The 23340-nt window shown below is 41.7% G+C and overlaps 1 protein-coding gene and 1 long non-coding RNA gene across 2 annotated transcripts; one reads left to right on the top strand and one right to left on the bottom strand.

The window, feature by feature from the left end:
- Positions 1–923: 923 nt before the first annotated feature.
- On the bottom strand, positions 924–2193 carry LOC112261375. The gene is made up of 3 exons (XR_002955164.2): positions 1812–2193; positions 1493–1638; positions 924–1218 (listed from the first exon to the last, which is right to left on the bottom strand). It is a non-coding gene; the product is annotated as an uncharacterized LOC112261375 (long non-coding RNA).
- LOC112261374 (NADH dehydrogenase [ubiquinone] iron-sulfur protein 8, mitochondrial-like) lies at positions 2159–13057 on the top strand. Its single transcript, XM_042329739.1, has 7 exons — positions 2159–2235; positions 3107–3151; positions 3535–3600; positions 3906–3995; positions 4339–4511; positions 11429–11557; positions 11824–13057. Exons 2-7 carry the CDS (start codon positions 3109–3111, stop codon positions 11953–11955), a joined length of 633 nt encoding a protein of 210 aa, XP_042185673.1. The 5' UTR covers positions 2159–2235; positions 3107–3108; the 3' UTR covers positions 11956–13057.
- The last annotated feature ends 10283 nt before the right edge of the window (positions 13058–23340 follow it).

The following is a 23340-nucleotide window of genomic DNA, read 5'->3' as shown; positions in this document are numbered from 1 at the left end:
GATGATGAGAGAATTGAGGAATGGAAGAAGGTCTCCAGAGATGGTCTGGGGAAAGGGAGGAGGTGGGGTCGAGCGGGTAGGTAGTTGGGCAGCCGGACATGACCCATCGCAGGATTTCATCTGGAATGTATGTTTGAAAAAATTAAGTATATTTGTATATCAGTATTAAGCAGCTTGTTGTGCCATGAGGTGTATTGCATCATGATGATTGGATAACAAAACCATCATGTAAATTGTCATTTAATTATGAGATGGATACATTAGTGTAAAATTGAGTGTAAAAGGTAACTTGGATTTAAAACACCACATTGAAAGTAAAACTATAAGAATTTTACAGAGTTTTCTGCAGTTTATGATTTTCATCATTGTTGCAATCATAAAGGTTATAACATACAAATATTTTAAGGAATTTTGGGGCAACACAGGAAGCCATGACCCAAAATGTCAATACAGGTGAGTGCTTTTTCACCATTGACCTATAGGGGGTGCTGAAATTGACCTATATCAGGTTTTGTTCAGTGTGAAAAATGATATAAGTGTGGAGGGAGTTGAAAGTCCATGTTGCCCAGCAACAACCCCAAAACATCACTGCTCTAGAGGAGATCTGCATGGAGGAATGGGCAAAAATACCAGCAACAGTGTGTGAAAACCTTGTGAAGACTTACAGAAAACGTTTGACCTCTGTCATTGCCAACAAAGGGTATATAACAAAGTATTGAGATAAACTTTTGTTATTGACCAAATACTTATTTTCCACGATAATTTGCAAATAAATTCATTAAAAATCCTACATATGTGATTTTCTTTTCTAATTTTGTCTGTCATAGTTGAAGTGTACCTATGATGAAAATTACAGGCCTCTCTCATCTTTTTAAGTGGGAGAACTTGCACAATTGACAAAATGCTTTTTTGCCCCACTGTAATTTATTTTGTTGTCAATCTTTCCAATTCCAACTTTGTCATGCTTGTCAGCACAGGCTCTGAGAATAACAACTTCCTACTGGTCTAGAACAGAGCAAGTCCCGCCTCCTGCAAGTCCTGATTGGCACAGTAGATGATGGGGTTCAACTCTCAGTCCAGGTAGAGCATCACCGGCGACAGGTTCTCCGCCAATCAGGTGCAGGGGATAGGTCCAGTCTAACCAGGAGTATCAGCTGTGGTGAGAGGGGTCAGATTGACGAAGGGGACCCAGTATCTACAGGGAAACCGACCCCTACACTGAGAAAGAGATTTCAAGCTTTTATATATATATATGGGCTCTGCCTCTATCAGCAGATAGAGCTTGTTTGTACTATGACATTTGTGAAAGAGTGCCACCATCAGGCAGGCATATGTAAAGTAAAACACATTCACAGAAGTAAGCTACAGTCAGAACACTGGATAAAAAGAGGATATACGAGTCCTTAGTTGGATCTCCTAACAGTAACTCAGGGAGAGAAGTGTGTGTATGTGAGAGATAGAGAAGTCACGCTCAAGAGTTAATAACAATTACCTATAGGATTTTTACCCGTAGTACCAGACAGTTCCCAATGACCCCCAGCACCATCTCCATGCTTAGAACTGCCACCAGCACTGACCTCTCAACCCTCATCCACGACTGCTCCAACACTACTACTGTACTGTTGGCCCACTCGTTCACTGAGCGATGGAAAAGAGAAAGAACAGTGATTATAACCTATAAAGATATAAATGAATTCAGTCAATTACTGTTGGTTAGTCAAATTATACAATCTTGAAAGCCTCACAATGTGTAGAAAAATCATTGATATTATAGAATAATTAATGTAATTGTAATACAGTAGCGTACTTACTTTTAAGACTGATATTTAGTCCACAACCATGAGGAGATAGAGGGAGTTATGAATTGCAGAGTGAAGATTACACAAAGCGACGTCACCAAAAACAAATTCTCCAATTAAAACTATCCTGCTTCATTTGCTAGCAAATGCCGTATCAAGCATTGGTGTGTGTGTGTGTCTGTAAAATATCACTACTACATACTGAATGGAGCACAATCAATTCAAAACAACAACGATGCATTTAATAATTTCACGTAGCACTGTGTTTTAGGATAGAAAATCGTATTCTCAAATTTTTGAACTTGCCACATCAAACATGGCGACTTTTGACGTTCAACACGAGATCTCTGTCATAACGTTCTTTCACTTCCTGCCCACGCCGATTGCACTTCCTAATTCGTCCGCTGTTCTGGTTTAGAAGGCCAAATAGCGACAGGTCAGTGAGTTTCAAGTTATTTTATCAACTACATCATTATTTGCACTGATTTTAAATATATTTTACAACAATATATATTTTTATAATAATATATTTTATATTTCTACCTACTTTTGGTGCTTGTATGACCGCTGTTTTTACAGCTAAGCGATATAACGTCAGTCATTGGAAAAGTCCTTGAGGATGGTATGGCTAACCGGTTGCTAGCCGGTTCGCTAATACCTATCTAACAAGCATTTGTCATATTGTATAACGTTTTGGTATTTAGCTTTTTGTGAGTAAGATATTTTGCTACAATATATTTGCCTCAATATATCATGTCACGGGGCCTGGGTCACCTGGGTAGACGGTTGACTTTTGTTTTCGGGGAGAACAGTCTTGCTAGAACACGTATGTCCTCAACTAGCGAGATAACGTACTGGCTAACCTATGCTGTCAACAGATATTCAGCAGTGTAGTAGCTTCTCTCGCATCGCATGCTGTCATCACAAGGACCAGCTGAGCGCTGACATAAGGGTCATAATGATCGTCACACATTAACGATGTTCTTAACAAGCACAAATACGAACCTGTTAGCTATGGAACTTAGTTAGCTATCTGCCTATTTCTTGACCAGGCACATCTTTACATTATGTCATGACAAACAAAGTAAGACCAATGCCGGTTTTCTGAATGAGTGCAATGTACTGTATTACCTGGCAATAGATTTCACATTGTCGGTTTAATAGATCAGTGACCCTTTACAAAAAAATATTGGCCCATTTTTGTGCATAGACCCTGTATTGCACCTGTTCCATGTCACATGGTTAATAATAACATGTTTCTGTTTCTTTCTCTACCTCTTTCTTCCTGTGGCGTTGGAATTTTCCAGGCATGTCTGCAGCGTTGCGTGTACTATATTCTGTGTCCCGGCCAGGTAAGACCTCACCTGAAGAGGGAGGGAGGGATGGAAAGATGGATGGATATTGATGATGTGGTGCCCTGCTTTATTGATAGGAAAGTCAAATTGGTCATCAACAGTTCAAATTTAGTCTCTACTCAGTTATTTGGGGTAACAGTGGTTACAGATACCCAAAACACATCTCAACTATCTATGAAGATAACTGATTATAAGTCGCTCTGGATAAGAGTCTCTGCTAAATGTGAAACTAAGACGAGTCAATGCTATTATTTGTTAGTTGTCATTGAAGTCTTCTTGCTAATTGTTGACCTCTTGTGGTGAAAACATTTCCCTGGTAGCGCCATTCCATCCTCTGCCTTATGTCGTAATTTTACTCCTTTCTTCTTCTTTTTTCACAGGCACCATTGCGGCTGGACACAATCTTGTGCGTCCAATCAGTCTGTCGGCCCAGAGAGAGGGATTCAGTAAGTACTGCCTCTTCCCCCGGCTCTCAAGGCACGTTAGTTTTGCATCACTGGGTGCCCCGGGTGGACGGCATTTGCACATTCCATTAGTCCTCAAGGGACATCCCCCACCCATCCGGGGCACCGGGAAATTCAAAACGAGCACATCCAGTGTCTCTCAAATACACCTGACCACTGTATTCCCCACACAGCTGCACTTTGTTTGCCTTTGATTAGTATGAATGTTCAGACACGCACTCAACATTAATATCACTCTTTTTCTCTCTACGCCCCTCTCTTTCTCCCTCCCATCCTTCTCTCTGTAGAGTATGTGAATGCTCAGGATCTGCCCACAGACATGAAGTCCATAACAGACAGAGCCGCTCAGACTCTGCTATGGACGGAGCTCTTCAGAGGTCAGTTTCACTCCTGACTCTTTGTGACACCAACCCCCATGTCTGAAATGGTGCTATATTCCCTATATAGTCCACTACTTTTGACCAGGGCCCATAGGGTGTCATTTCAGACACAGACACTGAATAACCTGGTCCCAGATTTTTTTGTTGGTATTTTGGAAACTCCTATGACAACTTTCATAGGAGTTGACAAGAGGGCACCAAAAGATCAGGGACCAGCCTTGCAAGGACTGTGATAAAGGCTACATACTGACAAAGTATTCTTTACCTGAACTCTGTACTTGTACGGTGCCATTTTGGATGCAGCCGGTGCAGTGTATAACATCACTTCCTGCTCCGCCAGGATTGGGCATGACCATGAGCTACCTGTTCAGAGAGCCGGCCACCATAAACTACCCGTTTGAGAAGGGGCCCCTGTCTCCCCGTTTCCGTGGTGAGCACGCCCTGCGCAGGTACCCCTCTGGAGAGGAACGCTGCATCGCCTGCAAGCTGTGTGAAGCCATCTGCCCCGCCCAGGTACATAGAAACACACCTGTTGTGGCCTGTTGCACCAGTTGGGCGTAAAAACGTGGTCTTAAATGCTAGGTCAGGCGTAGCTACGTCAGACTTTGTGATCAGAATTTCCACCTGTTGCACCAACCTAAAATAAGACTTGTCGTAGCTAAGTCCTGTGTAAGCAATGTGCGTTCATGAGATTTAATGTTTCATAATCAGGGATACAATTGAGTCACCTTTCGGCACAATTCTGCGTTTTGAAACCAAAATAGATGACCTACGTGATTCGTGTAGAGACGATGAGAAAAGTTTGGTGGGGGTGGCTTTGGATCACTACTGGCTGAATCACTACTGGCTGTAAGTGAACGAGTGATGTGCGTTTTGGAGCAATACTGTCTGTATCCAAGGCTCAGCCAATCGTTCACGTAACAGAATGCAGCGCAGCACGTGACTGAAGAGAGAACCAACTTGTCAGTTACAGTATCGGCGCATGCTCTGGAAAGGCAGCTTGCCTGAACTATAACGAAGAGGCAATGTTAGGTGAGAAGCCTGACCACGGAGACGGGGGTGAGAAGGTGATGAAGTGTACAGTCGTGGCCAAAAGTTTTGAGAATGACACATTAATTTCCACAAAGTTTGCTGCTTCAGTGTCTTTAGATATTTTTGTCAGATGTTACTATGGAATACTGAAGTATAATTGCAAGCATTTCATAAGTGTCAAAGGCTTTTATTGACAATTACATAAAGTTGATGCAAAGAGTCAATATTTGCAGTGTTGACACTTCTTTTTCAAGACCTCTGCAATCCGCCATGGCATGCTGTCAATTAACTTCTGGGCCACATCCTGATGGCAACCCATTCTTGCATAATCAATGCTTGGAGTTTGTCAGAATTTGTGCGTTTTTGTTTGTCCACCTGCCTCTTGAGGATGGACCACAAGTTCTCAATGGGATTAAGGTCTGGGGAGTTTCCTGACCATGGACCCAAAATATCTATGTTTTGTTCCCCGAGCCACTTAGTTATCACTTTTGCCTTGTGGCAAGGTGCTCCATCATGCTGGAAAAGGCATTGTTCGTCACCAAACTATTCCTGGATGGTTGGGAGAAGTTGCTCTCAGAGGATGTGTTGGTACCATTCTTTATTCATGGCTGTGTTCTTAGGCAAAATTGCGAGTGAGCCCACTCCCTTGGCTGAGAAGCAACCCCACACATAAATGGTCTCAGGATGCTTTACTGTTGGCATGACACAGGACTGATGGTAGCGCTCACCTTGTCTTCTTCGGACAAGCTTTTTTACGGATGCCCCAAACAATCGGAAAGGGGATTCATCATAGAAAATGACTTTACCCCAGTCCTCAGCAGTCCAATCCCTGTACCTTTGCAGAATATCAGTCTGTCCCTGATGTTTTTTCCTGGAGAGAAGTGGCTTCTTTGCTGCCCTTCTTGACACCAGGCCATCCTCCAAAAGTCTTTGCCTCACTGTGCGTACAGATGCACTCTCACCCACTTGCTGCATCACTAACATGATGTCAGCTGGTCCTTTTGTGGCAGTGCTGAAATGCAGTGGAAATATTTTGGGGGGATTCAGTTAATTTGCAAGACAAAGAGAGACTTTGCAATCTGACCACGCTTCATAACATTCTGGAGTATATGCAAATTGCCATCATACAAACTAAGGCGGCAGACTTTGTGAAAATTAATATTTGTGTCATTCTCAAAACTTTTGGCCACAACTGTACTTCATGATTTGTAACCGAAAAACAACTGGCATTTGGAAAGTTTGAGGTGAGGGAGAAGGTGTGGCTTGTTAAGTATCTTGCTAGCTGGATCAAATTCTTCATTAGCTAGCCAGAGACATGTTGAGCAAAATTGTCCAACTTATCTGATCAAATAATAGAGTTTATGGTGTGAAAATTTGCTTGCTATTAAAGTCAGACAGCTATTAACATTAGTAACCTAACCAATTCGCTATAGTATTAACTGGTATACGACTCCTTGCTGTTATAACGTTTTAGTTGCTTACTGGACCCTGGCAATCTGTGTGAAATGTTAACTAGCTAACTGCTATCTGTGAACTAATGTTTTCCCTCTACAGTCTGTAGTTAGTTTTCAGAATGAGATAATTAGGTGAATGAGCCATTGCTTCTTAAACAAGTGGATTCAGGGATCATGTGTACCTGGGCCTGGCTTCAGCTGGATGCCACTATAGAGGTGAAGGAACACCACACACTTTCCCTCTTTCTCACTTTTTCAATACAGTGGATAAAAAGGGTTATGCCAGGTGTACTCTCTGCCTGAAAGAGATCAATTATGCCAACAAAGGGTATCATGCTCTGCTGCTGGCACATTGTAGAACAGATGTCCACAGGCAGAAAGTGTACAATATGCAGTGTAGCCAAAGATACTGCTTTTGTTGTGTTGAACTTGACAGTAGCACTTGCGAGTTTTTTTACATTTTTTTTACTCTGTGAACGTTGTTTTTTGCACACTTGAAGCCATGTGGACTTGATCGACGTCTACTATAGTGGCCACTATAATAGAGCAAAAATAGAATGCCTGTTTGTTTCATTCTATTTCTACTTTAAGATGTTTTTTTCCCAAGTGCAATTTTTTAAATGTGTGTGTGGTCACAAGCATTCTATTATAAAGGCTGTCATGGCTAACTGCAGTATTAGCGTATTGTTTTTTTCTCTAGACGTAAGTGTAATTTACAGTAAAGTCTAGGCAACAAATAACATTGGATTGCTTTCATTAAAAAAAAGGTTACCTGTGAGTTAGGTTCACGTCAACCATTTTTTATTTTCCACACAGAGACTGATCATGTAGATCATATTCTTTGTTGTTTAATTAGTTACAACCTGCATTTCCCCCTAGCAGGGATTTTTTTGTATCCCTGCATGATGGTTGCGAAGCAGCGCCTGTTACTAGGCTCTTACCGTCCTCGTGGCAGTTCTAAACTTTGCGAGCCATGTCACTTCCATAGAGCTAGAACAGTCCGTCCTTTAGCATAACCCACCACTATGCATTAACCTTTGTTAACCACGACTGGATGGATCCATCAGGAATTACTGTGGGAATTAATTTTATATATATTTTTTAACTTGTATCTAATCGGGAACCCATTGAGACACGGGTCTCATTTTTAATAGTGCCATGAGGTCAACAAATTCAACACGAACATTCCCTAAAAAAAAGTGTGTGTGTATATGTATATATATATGTGGATGCCAGGTCATCTGATGCAGCACTCCCATCACTGTCCTTGGTAAAATGGCCCTTACAAGCGTGGAGGTGCGTTGGGTCATTGTCCAAAACAAATGATAATCCCACTGAGCCCAGATGGGATGGTGTATCGCTGCAGAATGCTGTGGTAGCCTTGCTGGTTAAAACTTATGGCTGCAATCCCACTAACGGGATAAGTGTCATCAACAACCGCTGAATAGCATAGCGCTACATTCAATAAATATTACTGCAAAGATTTATATTCATGAAATCACAAGTGCAATATAGGAAAACACAGCTTAGCCTTTTGTTAATCCACTTGTTGTGTCAGATTTTGAAATTATGCTTTACAGTGAAAGCAATCCAAGCGTTTGTAAGTTTATCGATCGCACGACAAAACATTAAGTACACTTAGCATCAGGAAGCTTGGTCACAAATCAGAAAAGCAATCAAATTAATCATTTACCTTTGATGATCTTCGGATGTTTTCACTCCCGAGACTCCCAGTTACACAACAAATGTTCCTTTTGTTCCATAAAGATTATTTTTATATCCAAAATACCTCCGTTTGTTTGTCCCGTTATGTTCAGAAATCCACAGGAAAGAGCGGTCACGACAACACAGACGAAAATTCCAAATTGTTTCCATAATGTCCACAGAAACATGTCAAACATTTTTTATAATCAATCCTCAGGTTGTTTTTAAAATATATAATCGATAATATACCAACCGCAAATGTCTTTCACAGTAGGAGAGGGAAAAGCAATACCTATCCAAACTCTGTTGCGCGAGCAAAACTCATGTAACCACTTGACGCGACGTTATCGTTCTGGCTCATTTTTCAAAATAAAAGCCTGAAACTATGTCTGAAGACTGTTGACACCTTGAGGAAGCGATGGGAAAAGGAATCTGGTTCATATCCCTTTAAATCCAGCAAAGGGAGGCTATGGAACATGGAGTTTTCAAAATGGAAGCCACTTCCTGTTTTGATTTTCCTCAGGGTTTCGCCTGCAATATCAGTTCTGTTATACTCACAGACAATATTTTGACAGTTTTGGAAACTTTAGAGTGTTTTCTATCCAATAATAATATGCATATATTAGCAACTGAGACTGAGGAGCTGGCCGTTTACAATGGGCACCTTTTCATCCAAGCTACTCAATACTGCCCCTGCAGCCATATGAAGTTAAGTGTGTCTTTAATTCTAAATAAATCACAGACAGTGTCACCAGCAAAGCACCCCCACACCATCATAACACCTCCTCCATGCTTTACGGTGGGAAATACAAATGCAGAGATCATCTGTTCACCCACACCATGTCTCAGAAAGACAAGGCTGTTGGAACCAAAAATCTCCAATTTGGACTCCAGACCAAAGGACAGATTTCCACCGGTTTAATGTTCATTGCTCGTGTATCTTGGCCCAAGCAAGTCTTCTTCTTATTGGTGTCCTTTAGTAGTGGTTTCTTTGCAACAATTTGACCATGAAGGCCTGATTCACGCAGTCTCCTCTGAACAGTTAATGTTGAGATGTGTCTGTTACTTCAACTCTGTGAAGCATTTATTTGGGCTGCAATTTCTGAGGCTGGTAACTCTAATGAACTTATCCTCTGCAGCAGAGGTAACTCTGGGTCTTCCATTCCTGTGGCGGTCCTTGTGAGAGCCAGTTTCATCATTGCACTTGATGGTTTTTGTGACTGCACTTGAAGAAACTTTTTTGAAGAAATGCATTCCAGGTGACTACCTTGAGAAGCTGTTTAAGCAAATGCCAAGAGTGTGCAAAGCTGTTATCAAGGCAAAGGGTGGCTATTTGGAGAATCTCAAATATAAAATGTATTTTGGATTTGTTTAACACTGTTTTGGTTACTACGTGATTCCATATGTGTTAATTCATAGTTTTGACTTCTCTATTATTCTAGAATGTAGAAAATATTTTTTTAAATAAAGAAAAACCTTTGAATGAGTAGGTGTTCTAAAACTTTTGACCGGTAGTGTGTGTGTGCTTATCAATTGACCATAGCCACTGCCCAAGCCTGAAGCGTTTTTTTCCCCCGGACGCATACACATTCTAAGTTCCCAAATTCAATGAGATCCAGGGATATGATGCAAAAGGTTTGTTGTTCTTATATAAAAAAAAATAAGATTCTCCAATCAACTTAAAGCATAGATTACATGACATGTATAGTCAAGACCATACTTCTCCCGTGTCTTTCAAGAACTCCCCTCCCCCCAAAGGCCCAACTAGTTATTAAATAAAGGTATAACGTTTTTTACAAATAACAAATACTTCCTGCCTTTATCCTATCACCAACACATTTACCACAGTACAATGAATGGGAGCCAAAAATTAACTTACACTAATACCAATGGAATGTATCTCAATCAGGTAAATATAAATCATAAAGGTATGTACCTAATTTCATCATATACATTAATGTACATGGAGCTCTGTATATTCTGTATTTTATACAAATATGTCTAAATCGTCTTGAACACTGGTTACAATACAAATTCAACACCACCATTTTTTTTGTTGCTTTTAATCAACACAAAAGCAATTCTCATTTAACAATTTCAACATTAGACTCCTAAACTGCCCTAGCGACACCGGGGAATCAAGATGCAGTTCTGCAGGTTATTAAAAAAATTGGGGGCATTAAAACCTAATTCAGTGGAGAGACCAGAGGAACCTTGAGTGAACTGGTTTGGTATCTCATGTTTTGATACTTTCACAACGAAGCTAGGTAAATCAGAAGCGTGTGTAGTTAGAGCTTTGTGAACAAACAAGAAATAGTGAAGTGGTCTACGGTACTTTAATGAGGACCAGCCAGCCTTTTGATGCAGTCATGCATATTAAATATAAATGCCAAGATATTTGTAGGCGGGAAACCTATCTTTTAGTCTAGACGACGACTCTATTATTTAGCACTCAGACCATTTTGATAGCATGATATGTAGCATATAACAAGTTGATGATTTTTCTATTTACTTTCATAGTAGCTTACTCCCGACCAAAAGCCTGTGACTTGTCCGATGTGATTTTGTTTCACTCAATCTCCGTCTGTATATTTGGTTAATTGGTCTCGGGCTGAGCAAATAAGTGTTGGCAGCTCATTTATTCGTTTGCTCATCTATCACCGATCGGAAGCATTTAGCGTGCTATAATGTTGCCCAAATCTAGAGTGTTATTTAGCTAATGACTCGTGCGTAGGCAACTCCAAAAGTCAGTGGAGGTTGTAAAATACGAACGTGAGATTCACATGCTTTTGAAAATGGAGGACTATTCATTTCTAATCAGTATCATGATGAAGATCGTCTCAATTTAACACCATACTCCTGCTCCTTACTAGACAGCTCATAGACGGCTTACTCCCAGGTGGTGCAACGGGTATGATTTCTTTGTTCGGCGTTAAATGCATTTTAGTCTGAGTAGAGTTACGACCAACTGGAGCAACCATACCCTGTAGTGTTTACACGACTGTACTATTCACATCTGCATATCCCTACCATTCCCAGGGCATTAAAACACCTGCACTTTGCAATGTAAATACATTCATGGCTGCGCAGATCCCTACATAGTGCACCCTATAGGCCCTGGTCAAAAGAAGTGCACCATTTACAGAATATGGGGCCATTTGGGACTAATCCTATGTCTGCTATACTACAACACCTTAAGGGTCACTGCCCTAAACATGATTTACCCCCCCCAATGCATAGGCCATCACCATTGAGGCAGAGCCCCGTTCGGACGGCAGCAGGAGGACAACGCGCTACGACATCGACATGACCAAATGTATTTACTGTGGCTTCTGCCAGGAGGCCTGTCCTGTTGATGCCATCGTGGAGGTGAGCAGAACCTTCTACACCTCTACTGTGGTCGGTGTCCCAAATGGCACCCTATTCCCTACTGAGTGCACTACATTTTACCAAAGGCAGTGCACTATGTAGGTTAAAGAGTGCCCCTCTACCCCTCTATCATAGCTTCCTCTGTAGATGTTTGGATGTTCAGATTCTTGTGACTGAGGTTGGCGTGAAGGACCTGTAAAACTATTTGGTTTGGTGTCTCCCCTCTTGTCTCTCCCCCCCCTCTCTTTCACCTCTCTCTCCCTCAGGGCCCAAACTTTGAGTTTTCCACAGAGACCCATGAGGAGCTGCTCTACAACAAAGAGAAACTGCTCAACAACGGAGACAAGTGGGAGGCCGAGATCGCTGCCAACATACAAGCTGATTACCTCTATCGATAGATAGACAGACAGGCTGGCTGACGCGCGCACACATACACCGACAGACTGAACGACCGTGCTCTGTTGATAACCATGAAATACACACAGATGCGGTATGACAAACTGGCACACACATTGTATAGATATCCTTCAGCCTCTTTGACACAGACACACGTCCATCCATACTGTACTGTTGATCCAGATCAGTGTTCACACCCAGACCTGTTTCCAGAGATCCAAACAGCACCGTTTATCTATATTGCATATATCTATACTGCATAGATATTGAATGTGACTTGGATGATTGGGACAAAATAAACAGCAGGGAGCCACAGCTCTCCAGAACCAGGTCTGTGTGGACCACTGTCAAAATAAGCTCAGCTCACCCACAGAGTGATGCACCCTCGGTCTCCTGTACCGGCAGCCAGCCCACAGATACCTATCCTGGGGCACATTCAATAGGGATACGTTGTGGAAATTTTCATAAAGAAATTGCATCAATAGAGTTGACATGATTCTTTATTCTACTTGTCAATGAGGCATGTTTGTTCTACATACCATATGTCTGAACGTTCCACAACGCTGTGCCCTGCTGAACGCACCCCTGATGTCTATGCTCAACAGTACTGTCTATCTGATTCGAGGTAAGATATTGCCCCAAACCACAGATCTAGGATCAGATCAAATGAACTTGAACCAGTTAAAAAAAAAAAATCCCCAACAAGGGAAAAAAATCTGACCATGTGTTAGTGGTTAGGGACAACTACCTACCCTGTGTCCCAAATGGTACCTTACCTCCTATATAGTGCACTACCTTTGACCAGGGCCCATAAGACTGGTCAAAAGTAATGCACTATATAAGGAATAGGGTGGCTTTTGGGACGCAGTCCTACTCTGTTTTAAGGGCGGCGTGTTATCATTTTGTCGGAGAGTAATACACAACCAGTTGGCACATGATACTCGGGCTCTATTATAATTATTATCCTCAAACTAGAGAATATATTAGCCTGCTGCAAACACAAAGTTACATGGGGGTTTGTTGTCATGATAATTGTACAAAGGTTAAGTACTTGTGGACTTTAAATTATGAAGAATAAATATTGTTCTGTCCTACGTTTTAAAATGGCCTGCAGCGTTGTCTTTTAAAGTCCCATTGAAGTCAAAGGTGTGATTTTCCTGTTTTTTTATATTGTCATACTATGAGGTTAGAAGAGTACTGTGGAATTTATAATGCCCTTTTAGTGTAATAGCTGTTGAAAAGACTGCATGTTTCCAGGTGGTAAATTAGTTATACAGTGCATTCGGGAAGTATTCATTCCCTTTGACTTTATCCAGATTTTGTAACGTAACGTTATTCTAAAATTGATCAAATATTTTTTTCTCAATGACAAAGCGAAAACAGGTTTTTAGAAATGTTTGCACATTTATAAAAAACAAAAACAAGTACCTTATTTACATAAGTATTCAGACCCTTTGCTATGATACTCAAAATTGAGCTCGGGTGCATCCTGTTTCCATTCATCAATGTTGACATGTTTCTATAACTTGATTGGAGTCCACCTGTGGTAAATTCAATTGATTGGACATGAATTGGAAAGGCACACACTTGTCTATGTAAGGTCCAAACACTTGACCCTTGTCATGACTCCTTGGTGAGGATAAAAGGTGACAGAGGAGAGGGGGAGGAGGAGTTTGGACTTAACAACCGGTCGTAAATTTAGAGAGAACTTTCTCTTTCTGGCCTGCAGTATTGGGAAAGAAATCCCTTTGTCACAGAGTGTGGCCCGCCTAAAAAATCTAACGGCCAAAGAAGAACTTTGGAACAATTTTTCTAACATAAAGAATGTGGGAAATGGTCAGTGGGGACTTCTAGAATAAACCTGTCGCATTGTATATTTTGTGATGTTATATCAAGTTAACGGTAACTCTGAAAGTGTACGTGTCCTATGTATTAAGTTAGCATCTAAATGTTGTAGAAATTATATGATTAAATATGAGAATACTTTTGTGAAGATAGCAATGTGATTTTAGCCTTCTAAATGATAATTGTTTTTTATGTGAACTTGTGCCCAGTCAGTAGCCACGCACAAGTGAGCTCAGAGTTCTTTTCAACATGACTGAATGACCTCCAAGGCCAGAGTGCTTAAAATGACTCGCTAAGAATTAACATACAGACCAGAGAACGTGAGGCTGCGGTCCACATGTTGAAATGGTTAGAAACTTTGTGAACCAGACCAAAACATGCCAGGTTGCTGCTGGCGTGTAAAAGTGGTCTCGAGCTGAACCCTGAATATTCAATTAGAGACCAAGCAGATGGACGGTATAAACCGGGCGTCAAGAATGGTTAACTACAAGACCAGACAGCGTGGAGCGGTGGCTACACATTACGAAATGGTTAGAAGTTCTGAAACTCTCAACACGAGTGAAGAAGGTAAAGACTAGACCAGAACATTCACGGTCTGCACCTGTGCATGTAAAAGTGGTTCTAGGACGTTAAACTCTCAGTACGAGGGAGAAGACCGATCCCTCTGACTACCGTAGGTTTGTCTTAAGTGTCTAACGAACACTCCAAGATCAAAGAAGCCTACAACTAAGGACATTGTGACCTCTGGTGGACAACCAGAGACTTACATAGAACCACTCCCCATAGACGGATCGAGTGGTTTCAACAGAGACGACAGACATCTACGTGTAAATATATATTGCATTTCTAATCCGAATGAGCGGTTGTTAGGTTGCTAAGTATTCATATTGACTCTGTCTCTCCCTCTCCTTACCTACCCCTCCCTTTCCATTGTGTAACCAAACGGCCATGCTTTTGTTAGTCCACTAGGGACCTGCTTTCATTGCATTATATTAGTAATCAATAACCTATACCGTGTGTGTGTTTATGGATTTGTGTGTTTATTTAGTTCGTAAATAAATAATTAAGGCAATTTGTGTATTGCTGACTCATCAAGTAGGTTAGGGTTTTGCAGATTATGCAAGAATTATGCGACATTCAGAATGAGACTGATATGAGGTAATAATAATTAAGTGACTTATCGAGATATAAACTCAGCAAAGAAAGAAACGTCCCTTTTTCAGGACCCTGTCTTTCAAAGATAATTTGTAAATATATATATTTTTTTAAAGAATTCACACACCTTCATTGTAAAGGGTTTAAACCCTGTTTCCCATGCTTGTTCAATGAACCATAAACAATTAACATGCACCTGTGGAAAGGTCTTTAAGACACTAACAGCTTAGGCAATTAAGGTTATGAAAACCAAGAACATTAAAAAGGCAGTTGTGAAAATTTAGGAAGTTTAATGCCTAAGTTTATGAAAACTTAGGACATTAAAGAGGCCTTTCTACTGACTCTGAAAAACAGGGTCCCTGCTCATCTGTGTGAACGTGCCTTAGGCATGCTGCAAGGAGGCATGAGGACTGCACATGTTGCCAGGGAAATAAATTGCAATGTCCGTACTGTGAGACGCCTCTCCCCTACAGGGAGACAGCTGATCGTCCGCACAGTAGCAGACCACGTGTAACAACACCTGCACAGGATCGGTACATCCGAACATCACACCGGCGGGACAGGTACAGGATGGCAACAACAACTGCCTGGGATACACCAGGAACGTGTGTAGACTGTCTGCAATAGGCTGAGAGAGGCTGGACTGAGGGCTTGTAGGCCTGTTGTAAGGCATGTCCTCACCAGACATCACTGGCGGTAATGTCGCCTATGGGCACAAACCCACCGTTGCTGGACAGGACTGGCAAAAAGTGCTCTTCACTGATGAGTTGCAGTTTTGTCTCACCAGGGTTGATGGTCGGATTCGGATTTATCGTCGAAGGAATGAGCGTTACACCGAAGCCTGTACTCTGGAGCGGGAACGAGGTGGAGGGTCCGCCATGGTCTGGTGCGGTGTGTCACAGCATCATCGGACTGAGCTTGTTGTCATTGCAGGCAATCTCAACGCTGTGCGTTACAGGGAAGACATCCTCCTCCCTCATGTGGTTCCCTTCCTGCAGGCTCATCCTGACATGACCCTCCAGCATGACAATGCCACCAGCCATACTGCTCATTCTGTGTGTGATTTCCTGCAAGACAGGAATGTCAGTGTTCTGCCATGGCCAGCGAAGAACGCATATCTTAATCCCATTGAGCACGTCTGGGACCTGTTGGATCGGAGGGTAAGGGATAGGGCCATTCCCCTCAAATGTCTGGGAACTTGCAGGTGCCGTGGTGGAAGAGTGGGGTTACATCTCTCAGCAAGAACTGGCAAATCTGGTGCAGTCCATGAGGAGGAAATGCACTGCAGTACTTAATGCAGCTGGTGGCCACAACAAATACTGACTGTTACTTTTGATTTTGACCCCCCTTTGTTCAGGGACACATTATTCAAGTTCTGAAAATAAACACAGTTGACAATGAGAGGATGTTTCTTTTCAACAGAAGTTGGGTTTTGGAGAAACGCCATCAGTGCATGGTTTGCAAGCAATGAAGTGGATGAAGTCGCAGCAAGAGCTTGGTGAACAGATTGACGTTGTTATGGACAGCGAGGAAGAAGGAGTAGAGCCAAGTTAGTGGGAAGATGTGTGTTGAAGAGGAATGGTTCCGAGTACATACCGTGACATTTTGGAAGAAAGTGGATCCCTGCCGTTTGGCTGATCCATAAGTAGGGTACTGTTAAATAGATAAAGGTAGCTGGATGTGGACTTGTGGTGATTTTCTGTATTTCTTCTGTCCAGAGGGAGAAGATCTGTGACTAGGGACAAGATATGTGACTTGCTTTGCTCTCCGGAGCAGGGCGCCTTTGAAAGTAGTGATTACTGGGGAGCCGTTGAGGTGGAGTAAGTGAAATTGGAAATTCCCTGTGACTATGACGCCCACCGTTTGGTGCGACACAGACCCGGTGGCGAGCGTGGTGAAACTGTTATAAATGGGGTGCTGACAGACAAAACTTATAGAGCTTTGATCAGAACGGCAATTGATTATTGGTGCATACAGTGGCTTGCGACAGTATTCATCCCCCTTGGCATTTTTCCTATTTTATTGCCTTACAACCTGAAATTCAAATGGATTTTGGGGGGTTTTGTATCATTTGATTTACACAACATGCTTTCCACTTTGAAGATGCAAAATATTTTTGTTCTTGTGAAACAAACAATTAATAAGACAAACTGAAAACGTGCATAACTATATACCCCCCCCAAAAGAAAAACAGAAAACTTGAGCATGCATAACTATTCACCCCCCCAAAGTAAATACTTTGTAGAACCACCTTTTGCAACACTTACAGCTGCAAGTCTCTTGGCGTATGTCTCTATAAGCTTGGCACATTTAGCCACTGGGATTTTTGCCCATTCTTCAAAGCAAAACTGCTCCAGCTTCTTCAAGTTGGATGGGTTCCGCTGGTGTATAGCAATCTTTACGTCAGACCACAGATTCTCAATTGGATTAAGGTCTGGGCTTTAACTTGGCCATTCCAAGGCATTTAAATGTTTCCCCTTAAACCACTTGAGTGTTGATTTAGCAGTATGCTTAGGGTCATTGTCTTGCTGGAAGGTGAACCTCCATCCCAGTCTCAAGTCTCTGGAAGACTGAAACAGGTTTCCCTCAAGAATTTCCTATATTTAGAGCCATCCACCATTCCTTCAATTCTGACCAGTTTCTCAGTCCCTACCGATGAAAAATCCCCACAGCATGATGCTGCCACCACCATGCTTCACTGTGGGGATGGTGTTCTCGGGGTGATGAGAGGTGTTGGGTTTGCGCCAGACATAGCATTTGCCTTGATTTTTTTATATTTTTTTAATGTATGTTCAAATAAGCTACAATTTAGTCTCATCTGACCAGAGTATCTTCTTCCATATGTTTGGGGAGACTCCTATATGCCTTTTGGAAAAAAACAAATGTGTTTGCTTATTTTTTTCTTGGAGCAATGGCTTTTTTTCTGGTCACTCTTCCGTAAAGCCCAGCTCTGTGGAGTGTACGGCTTAAAGTGGTCCTATGGACAGATACTCCAATCTCCACGGTGGAGCTTTGCAGCTCCATCAGGGTTATCTTTGGTCTCTTTGTTGCCTCTCTGATTTAATGCCCTCCTTGCCTGGTCTGTGAGTTTTGGTGGGCGGCCCTCTCTTGGCAGGTTTGTTGTGGTGCCATATTCTTTCCATTTTTTAATAATGGATTTAACGCTGCTTCGTGGGATATTCAAAGTGTCTATTTTTTTACAACCCATCCCTTATCTGTACTTCTGCACAACTTTGTCCCTGACCTGTTTGGAGAGCTCCTTGGCCTTCATGGTGCCCCTTCTTAGTGGTGTTGCAGACTCTGGGTTCTTTCAGAACAGGTGTATATATACTGAGATCATGTGACAGATCATGTGGCACTTAGATTGCACACAGGTAGACTTTTTTAAACTAATTATATTACTTCTGAAGGTAATTGGTTGCACCAGATCTTATTTAGGGGCTTCATAGCAAAGGGGGTGAATACATATGCACGCACCACTTTTCAGTTTTATTTTTTTAGATTTTTTTTTAGAAGTCATGTTTTTCATTTCACTTCACCAATTTGGACTATTTTGTGTAGGCCCATTACATGAAATACAAATAAAAATCCATTTAAATGACAGGTTGTAATGCAACAAAATAGGAAAAATGCCAAGAGGGATGAATACTTTTGCAAGATACTGTAGTTAATGGAACAGCGGGGAACACTTGGCTTCAGAGATGGACAGAATCCAGTATAGATCTTTAAGGATATGTACTGGTGCATTTAAATCAACACCTGTAAGTTCATTATTAGTAGAGGTAGCAGCAGTTAGCTTATTGTGTTAGACCAGGGGTGTCACTCATTCCATTGAGGGCCTAGTGTCTGCGGGTTAAACATTTTTCCTTTCAATTAAGACCTAGACAACCAGGTGAGGGGAGGTTTTTTTTTACTCATTTGTGACCTTAATTCATCAATCAAGTACAAGGGAGGAGGAGAAACCTGCAGACACTCAGTCCTCCGTGGAATGAGTTTTACACCTGGGTTACACTGAAAAAGCTGTGAGGTTGGTCATCTCACTGCTACTGCTCTAGATGGCTGTTGGGAATATACTAGTAGACAAGGCAGTGGATTTGGATGGACAGTTGAAAAGCTTCCACACTCCAGTACAGTAGGCCGTGGCATGCACCTGTTGACGTTTGATTGCGAGCCCTTTTACAGTGAAAACAACATATAACAGCAGAGATGCGTTCATTGACCGAGTATTGTATGAATGTGGTGTGGCTGGAAAGGCAGGTTATCCCTTTACAGTGCATTCAGAAAGTATTCAGACCACTTAACTTTATCCACTTTGTTACGTTACAGCCTTGTTCTACACTGGATTAAATTAGTTTTTTTCCTCATCAATCTACACACAATACCTCATAATGACAAAGCAGAAACAGGTTCAGAAATTGCTAATGTATTAATAATAAAATGAAATATCTCATTTACATGTGTAAGTATTCAGACCCTTTGCTTAGTACCTTTTTAGCAGCGATTACAGCGTCGAGTCTTCTTTTGGGTATTACGCCACAAGCTTGGCACACCTGTATTTGGGGAGTTTCTCCCATTCTTCTCTGCAGATCCTCTGAAGCTCTCTCAGGTTGGATGGGGAGCATCTCTGCACAGCTATTTTCAGGTCTCTCCAGAGATGTTAGATTGGGTTCAAGTCTGGGCTTTGGCTGGGCCACTCAAGGACATTCAGAGACTTGTCCCAAAATGCCATTCCTGCGTTGTCTTGGCTGTGTGCTTAGGGTAGATGTCCTGTTGGAAGGTGAACCTTCACCCCAGTCTGAGGTCCTGAGAGCTCAGGAGCAGGTTTTCATCAAGGAAAAGCCAGACTCTGTACTTTGCTCCGTTCATCTTTCTCTTGATCCTGACTAGTTTCCCAGTCCCTGCCGCTGAAAAACATCCCCACAGCATGATGCTGCCACCCCCATGCTTCACTGTAGAGATGGTGCCAGGTTTCCTCCAGATATGACACTTGGCATTCAGATCAGAGTTAAATCTTGATTTCATCAGAACAGAGACAATCTTGTTTCTCATAATCTGAGAGTCCTTTACCTTTTGCCAAACTCCAAGTGGACGGTCATGTCTTTTACTGGCTTCCGTCTGGCCACTTCACCATAAAGGCCTGATTGGTGGAGTGCTGCAGAGATGTGTGTCCTTCTGGAAGGTTCTCTCATCTCCACAGAGAAACTCTGGAACTCTGACAGAGTGATCATCAGATTCCAAGGCCCTTCTCCCCTAATTGCTCAGTTTGGCCAGGCTGCCAGCTCTATGAAGAGCCTTGGTGGTTCCAAACTTCTTCCATTCAAGAATGATGGAGGCCACTGTGTTCTTGGGGTCCTTCAATGCTGCAGAAATGTTTTGGTACCCTTCCCTGGGTCCATTGTGCGCCGCCCTATCTGACTCCCAAACATAGCCGGTTGTGATACAGACCAGGATCGAACCAGGGTCGGTAGTGACACCTCTAGCACTGAGATGCAGTGCCTTAGACCGCTGCGCCACTCAGGGGCCCTCATGGCTTGTTTTTTTCACTGATTTGCACTGTCAACTGTGGGATCTTATATAGACAGGTATGTGCCTTTAAAAAATTGTGTCCAAATTATTTGAATTTAGCACAGGTGGACTCCAATTAAGTTGTAGAAACATCTCAAGGATGAATAATGGAAACAGGATACACCTAAGCTCAATTTCGAGTGTCATAGCAAAGGGTCTGCATACTTATGTAAATAAGGTATTTCTGTTGTTTATTTTTGATACAGTTGAAAAAAAACTTTTTCGCTTTGTCATTATGGGGTATTGTGTGTAGATTGATGAGAGAAAAAATATTAAATCCATTTTAGAATGAGGCTGTAACCTATCAAAATGTGGAAAAGGGGAAGGGGTCTGAATACATTCCCGAATGCACTGTATATTGTTTGTAGTTACTTCCTGATTTAATAGTGCTATTTAACCGTTATACCTTGATGTTAAGTGATTGTTTCCTCTGTTTGTTCCTAGACAAACCAGCTTTACTCAGCTGTGACATTTCTTATCATTTGAAGCCTATAAAAGACCAACAAACCTGTTTCAATAAAAGGTCAAGAGGCTACCCTCTCCTTGTGTTCTTGCAGACATACCCATTGCGTTACCTCCCACCCATCTTACCCACACTTTAAGCTATTCACCGACCATTACTACTGCAGGCGCAATACCACTACTATAACTGATTTCAAAACCATACATATTTTAAAACAATTTAACAAGCACTTCACATGCTCTTCAGGAAGTGTACTTTTCGGTGATCACTGTCAGCCGAAATAGAACTTACAGTAGCTATCTGTCTAATAAATAAACTATCAGTAGGTCTACATACAAACCAATTCTACATATTTTTGGTACCACAAAAATACTTTTAAAGATGCCCCCATATTTATGTCCCCAAATAATAGCCTAAAACTTTTGAATCATTACATCATCATTCAACTAAAATCAAACATAATTTACACTGAAAGTCGGAAGTTTACATACACTTAGGTTGGAGTCATTAAAACTTGTTTTTCAACCATTCCACAAATTTCTTGTTAACAAACTATAGTTTTGACAGGTTGGTTAGGACATCTACTTTGTGCATGACACAAGTAATTTTTCCAACAATTGTTTACATGCAGATTATTTAACTTATAATTCACTGTATCACAATTCCAGTGGGTCAGAAGTTTACATACACTAAATTGACTGTGCCTTTAAACAGCTTGGACAATTCCAGAAAAGGATGTCATGGCTTTAGAAGCTTCTGATAGGCTAACTGACATCATTTGAGTTAATTGGAGGTGTAGCTGTGGATGTATTTCAAGGCCTACCTTCAACCTCAGTGCTTCATTGCTTGACATCATGGGAAAATCTAAAGAAATCAGCCAAGACCTCAGAAAAACAATTGGCGACCTCCACAAGTCTGGTTCATCCTTGGAAGCAATTTCCAAAAGCCTGAAGGTACCACGTCCATCTGTATGAACAATAGTACGCAAGTATAAACACTATGGGACCACGCACGCATACCGCTCAGGAAGGAGATGCGGTCTGTCTCTCAGAGATGAACGTACTTTGGTGCGAAAAGTGCAAATCAATCGCAGAACAACAGCAAAGGACCTTGTGAAGATGCTTGAGGAAACTTGAAAGGCCGCTCAGCAAGGAAGAAGCCACTGCTCCAAAACCACCATAAAAAAGCCAGACTACAGTTTGCCACTGCATATGGGGACAAAGATTGTACTTTTTGGAGAAATGTCCTCTGGTTTGATGAAACAAAAGTAGAACTGTTTGGCCATAATGACCATCGTTATGTTTGGAGAAGGGGGAGGCTTGCAAGCCAAAGACACCATCCCAACCGTGAAGCCTGGGGGTGGCAGCATCATGTTGTGGGGGTGCTTTGCTGCAGGAGGGACTGGTGCACTTCACAAAATAGATGGCATCATGAGAATGGAAAATTATGTGGATATATTGAAGCAACATCTCAAGACATCAGTCAGGAAGTTAAAGCTTGGTCACAAATGGGTCTTCCAAATGTACAATGACCCCAAGCATACTTCCAAAGTTGTGACAAAATGGCTTAAGCACAACAAAGTCAAGGTATTAGAGTGGCCATCACAAAGCCCTGACCTCATCCTATAGAAGATTTGTGGGCAGAACTGAAAAACGTGTGTGAGCAAGTTCTACAAACCTGACTCAGTTACACCAGCTCTGTCAGGAGGAATGGGCCAAAATTCACCCAACTTATTGTGGGAAGCTTGTGGAAGGCAACCTGAAATGTTGGACCCATGTTAAACAATTTAAAGGCAATGCTACCAAATACTAATTGAGTGTATGTAAACTTTTGACCCACTGGGAATGTGATGAAAATAATAAATAATTCGGAAATAAATAATTCTCTACTATTATTCTGACATTTCACATTCTTCAAATAAAGTGGTGATCCTAACTGACCTAAGACAGGGCATTTTTATTAGGATTAAATGTCAGGAATTGGGAAAAACTGAGTTTAAATGTATTTGGCTAAGGTGTATGTAAACTCCCGACTTCACTGTATATGTTTTATTACGAACAACTTATGGTGTAACTGTGAATACATACATGGAACTCAAGTCCTTCTGTTCACCTGGCCTAGAATATCTCACAAGCCAAATGCCGACCGTACTATCTCCCGAGAGATTTTTAGTCAATAATATCCACATCGGTCTATATCCCTCCTCAAGCCGATACCACAACGGCCCTCAAAGAACTTCACTGGAAACCAAAACAAACTGGAAACCACATATCCTGAGGCTGCATTTATTATAGCTGGCGATTTTAACAAAACACATTTGAGGAAAAGGCTCCCAAAATTCTATTAACATATTGATTGT

This window comes from Oncorhynchus tshawytscha, linkage group LG11, assembly GCF_018296145.1.
Source record: "Oncorhynchus tshawytscha isolate Ot180627B linkage group LG11, Otsh_v2.0, whole genome shotgun sequence".
In the NCBI taxonomy this organism is placed as follows: Eukaryota; Metazoa; Chordata; class Actinopteri; order Salmoniformes; family Salmonidae; genus Oncorhynchus; species Oncorhynchus tshawytscha.
The sequence above is the reverse complement of the archived record's forward strand: the minus strand, read 5'-3'. Positions and strand labels throughout refer to the sequence as shown.